The sequence below is a fragment of the Capricornis sumatraensis genome, chromosome 9 (assembly GCF_032405125.1).
Source record: "Capricornis sumatraensis isolate serow.1 chromosome 9, serow.2, whole genome shotgun sequence".
Lineage (NCBI taxonomy): Eukaryota > Metazoa > Chordata > Mammalia > Artiodactyla > Bovidae > Capricornis > Capricornis sumatraensis.
The window spans coordinates 41,610,043-41,615,143 of record NC_091077.1 but is presented as its reverse complement, the minus strand read 5'-3'; the positions used below and the strand labels follow the sequence as shown (position 1 = coordinate 41,615,143).

The window sequence follows — 5,101 nt, the reverse complement described above, 5'->3', positions numbered from 1 at the left end:
ACAATATTATTCATGCTGACGAAAGTTACATGAACTAACAGTTGATTTTAAGTTATGAAACAGGAATAATTGCAACAAACCATTAAGTCTTGTTCCTTACTGTTTAAAAGAGTAATAGCCCAATCAACATTATCTAAATGTTTGACATAACATGGCATTAAGAGTCTTCTTCAGATGGAACAACACAAAAGAAAGCATACAGTCTATCTGTCACTTAAGCTGAGTAAATGAAGTATAAAACATATTAAAAATGAAAGAAGTATACTGCATTCACAGTTTATGTGTTTGAGAAGCTGAGAATGTACAAATGGCCATAATTAACATGAAAGTGAAAGTGAAAGAAAGTCTCTCAGTCGTGTCCGACTCTCTGCAACCCCATGGACTGTAGCCTCTTCCATCCATGGGATTTTCCAGGCAAGAATACTGGAGTGGGTTGCCATTTCCTTCTCCAGGAGATCTTCCCGACCCAGGGATTGAACCTGGGTCTCAGGCATTGTAGGCAGACGCTTTACCATCTGAGCCACCTGGGAAGTCCCCATAATTAACAAGACACATAGAGAGAAAGAAGCTATAAAATGTTGGAGGCCTCTGCCTGTCAGCCTCTGTTACTACAGGCACTCCCCACACACCCGCATGGTGACTACCATGTATCTTCCTCTCCCTGGCCTGAATGAGCATGAGAGCCCTAACCTGACCGCTGCTTTCATCACGTCTTGTCTGGGTGGGGAACAGACGCCAGAGGGCACTGTGCAAGCAGAGTGAAGTCGCTCAGTCGTGTCCAGCTCTTTGCGATCCAGTGGACTGTAGCCTGCCAGGCTCCTCTGTCCATGGGATTCTCCAGGCAAGAATACTGGAGTGGGTTGTCATTTCCTTCTCCAGGGGATCTTCCCAACCCAGGGATCGAACCTGGGTCTCCTGCATTGCAGGCAGATGCTTTATCCTTTGAGCCACTAGGGAAGCCGTACAAGCAGAGCTAAGGCCTAAATCGAAGCTGAGCTCCAGGAGCTGTGTGACCAAAGAAAAGGAAGGAAATTCTCTGGTGCATCTGCAGGCCAGGCCGAGTGCGTGTGCTCAGTCATGTCTGACTCTTTGTGACCCCATGGACTGTAGCCCATCAGGCTTCTCTGTCCATGGGATTTTCCAGGTAAGAATACTGGAGTGGGCTACCATTTCCTCCTTCAGGGGATCTTCCCAAAGCAGGGATCGAAATTGTGTCTCCTGTGTTACAAGATTACGTACCCCTTGAGTCACTGGGGAAGCTCATAAAATATTGTTTTCAGTCTCTAAGTTGTGTCTGACTTGAGTTACACATAAAAATTTCCAAGGAAAAGTGTAGACATAAAAAGTTGGGAAAGTTTCCAGAAAGGAAAGTTTATTCATTTTTACCTCTTCTTGATTTTTAAAATTATAAGTAATATATTACCTTTCTTGATTTAAACACTTAGGTCTAAAGACAGTAAGCTACGATTTGTAGCTGTTTTTCGCTCATACCCTCTTTCAAGTGAGATTTCCCTGGTGGCATGGTAGAAGGGTCTGCCTACAATGCGGGAGACCCAGGTTCAATCCTGGGTGGGGAAGATCCCTTGAAGAAGGCAATGGTGACCCACTCCAGTACTCTTGCCTGGAAAATCCCATGGAGGGAGGAGCCTGGTAGGCTACAGTCCATGGGGTCGCAAAGAGTCGGACACGACTGAGCAACTTCACTTTAACTTTCTTCCAAGTGAAAGTTTTCCATTGCTAGGACTCTACTGCCATCTACTGTGTGGCAAATTAAGTAAAGAAAAATAGTAACTGTCTTCTCCAGTTTCAGTGTGCTTTGGTCTATATGAAGTTAAGCCAAATCTTTTTCAAAAGAGCAATGATTACACTGTTGTGTTGAATAAGGCACGGTACACAGAGCAACACATTTACCAATTAGGAAACTTGAAATATTTAAACAACTAGAAGTTTGAAGCAGCCACACAGGCTCAAAAACAGGGCTAATTGAAGACCTAGAATTTAAGCATATAGAAAGTCCCCGAGTCACATAAGTCAATTACTTTGGTGAATATGTTGCAGCAACCCAACGGACACTGGGAAGGCAGGGATTTGTGTGACTTGTTAAATTGTGAGCGATGAGCCTGGCTGGGAGTTATACAGAAATGAGTGCTTTAGTTACCTTGCTTATCTTTGCTGGCTATGATACTAGATTTTAAACTTAAAGATCACTTGATAAGATGCTTACCAGAGAAAAATGGAAGTGAAGCATTCAATTCAGATATTGAAATTGATTCAACAAAAGTTTCAGTAATGACCGAAAAACAATTCATTCTAAGTAAACATTAATAAATGTTCCTTTTTATGCTCCTGTTTCATTTCATGTTTTATGCTCTTTTTCTTTTTGTCTTTGTTAGTCTTTCAAGAGAGTTAAAGCAATACGTTTTCATGGAGAAATGGAATCACACTTCCAATGATTTCATTTTGTTGGGGTTGTTCCTCCCAACTCAAACTGGTCGGCTTCTCCTACTTCTTATCATCCTCATATTCTTTCTAGCCTCTGTGGGTAACTCAGCCATGATTTACCTCATACGTTTGGATCCCCGGCTCCACACACCCATGTACTTTCTCCTCAGCCAGCTCTCCCTCATGGATCTAATGTACCTCTCCACCACTGTCCCCAAGATGGTGTTCAACTTTCTCTCCGGCCAGAAAGGCATCTCCTACCTGGGATGTGGAGTGCAATCTTTCTTCTTCCTGACCATGGCATGTTCTGAAGGCTTGCTCCTGGCCTCAATGGCCTACGATCGTTATGTGGCTATCTGCCACCCCCTGCACTATTGTATCCGCATGAGCAAAAGGATGTGTGTGAAGATGATTATGGGATCTTGGATCTTGGGGTCTCTCAACTCCCTGGCACACACAGTCTATGCCCTCCATATTCCTTACTGCCAGTCCAGGGCCATTGATCACTTCTTCTGTGATGTCCCGGCTATGTTGCCTCTGGCCTGTATGGACACCTGCGTCTATGAGTACATGGTTTTTGTGAGCACAAGCCTCTTTCTCCTCCTTCCTTTCCTTGGCATCACTGCTTCCTATGGCCGAGTTCTTTTTGCTGTCTACCATATGCGTTCAAAAGATGGAAGAAAAAAGGCCTTCACCACCTGTTCAACACATTTAACTGTAGTGACATTTTACTATGCACCTTTTGTCTACACTTATCTTCGGCCCAGGAATCTCCGCTCACCAGCAGAAGATAAAATTTTGGCAGTCTTTTACACCATCCTCACCCCCATGCTCAATCCCATTATCTACAGTCTGAGGAATAAGGAAGTCCTGGGGGCCATGACAAGAGAGTTTGGGATATTCTCTTTTACAAAGTAATAACTATGGCTCTCTTTACCCTCCTTTATTCTCTCTATGGTGATTAGAATACCCTAGAGCACTACTATCTAATAGAAATATATGAGCTATTCTGTAATTTAAAATTTTCACTTAAAATATAGCTACTAAGGATCATTTAAAAAGTGAAATTAATCTTAATAATGTATTTACTTAATCCCAAGGTTATAATCAATACTGAGATTAAGAACATTGATATTAATGACATATTATTGTAAAATATTATGCAATATATTTGTCACATACATGTACATATATCACATAATAATATACTCATACTGACATTATCATTTCTACATGCGATTGATACAAACTTATTGATGCAATCTATTACCTTATTTTCATTCTAAGTCTTTATAGCCCTTATATTTATACTTATAGGCCATTGCAATTTTTGACTAGACACATTTTTAAGTGCCCATTAGCCACATAAGGCCAGTGGTTACTGTGTTGGAAAACGCAGGCCTAGAACATGCAATCAAATGTTTTCAAATGTTTCAAATGTAGTGTATAAAATTATATTTGTGATATATAAGATATCGATAGTGGGACATTAAGTAACAAGCAAAGCAAGCTTACTAGTGTGTTTATGAGGTTTTTTTTTTTTTACCTGTTTAAATCTTTTATTTTGATTGTAATTAACTTCCAGAGTCCATCATAATGTAATATCCTTTATGATACTATTTTGAGGGGTCTTATTTGGCTTAGAATTTTTCAGATTTCAATAAATATATAGAGATTAAGTGACCTTTGTAGAATTGTGAGAATAATCAACAGTTTTATTCTACATTCAAATTAAGAAAAGTATGTATTTAAATGACCTTAAAGAAATTTGTATTTGACAAAGTCATTTACTTAATCCAGGGAAACAAAGAACTGAGGAGCTACAGCATGCAACATATAAAATGAAAGCAATGTCTCAGATTTCAGTGGTAACATGTAAAATATGAATGTGAGCTTATACACATTGAAATTCTATGCTAATATGTCATAATGTTGTGTTTAACGAAAGTTTTGCTACTGGTGTTTTACTAACACACTTAAGTTATTTCATGTCTCTCCATGACTGGGGTTATGTAGGAGTTAGTTTTAATGATTATAGGGGAAAAAAGGCTTAGAGGAGTCCCTCTCCCACAAATTCTCAATTTACTGCCCAAGTTTAAGCTCATAGGATCTTTTCCTGGTCTTTTTAAATTAAATTTCTTCTCAAGTGTTTAAATTTTAAATTAAATTTAAATTAAATTTCTTCTCAAGTGTTTTCATGACTCAAGTCCATTTTAATTATAAAATATATTCTAGAATTTCTTGATCGAGTTAGTTTCCTAAAATATATATATATGAAACTTTCATTCCACAATCTTTGATTTACTATTGTATTCACAAAACTTTCTAATCTCAAGTTCAGGCTCAGGTGCTTTTATTTATTTATTTATATTTTTTTAAAATATAAATTTATTTATTTTAACTGGAGGTTAGTTACTTTACAATATTGTATTGGTTTTGCCATACATCAACATGAATCCGCCACAGGTATACATGTGTTCCCCATCCTGAACCCCCCTCCCTCCTCCCTCCCCGTACAATCCCTCTGAGTCATCCCAGTGCACCAGCCCCAAGCATCCAGTATCATGCATCGAACCTGGACTGGCAATTTGTTTCATATATGATATTATACATGTTTCAATGCTATTCTCCCAAATCATCCCACCCTCTCCCTCTCCCA

The 5,101-nt window shown here is 39.2% G+C and overlaps 1 protein-coding gene across 1 annotated transcript; it reads left to right on the top strand.

Moving 5' to 3' along the window:
• The first annotated feature begins 2,424 nt into the window (after positions 1 to 2,424).
• LOC138086260 (olfactory receptor 2L13) lies at positions 2,425 to 3,360 on the top strand. Its single transcript, XM_068981055.1, has one exon. It carries the CDS (start codon positions 2,425 to 2,427, stop codon positions 3,358 to 3,360), a length of 936 nt encoding a protein of 311 aa, XP_068837156.1.
• The last annotated feature ends 1,741 nt before the right edge of the window (positions 3,361 to 5,101 follow it).

Bases quoted from the DNA above. Each gene is read 5' to 3' on its own strand.
- LOC138086260 (XM_068981055.1), top strand. From the start codon at position 2,425: ATGGAGAAATGGAATCACACTTCCAATGATTTCATTTTGTTGGGGTTG.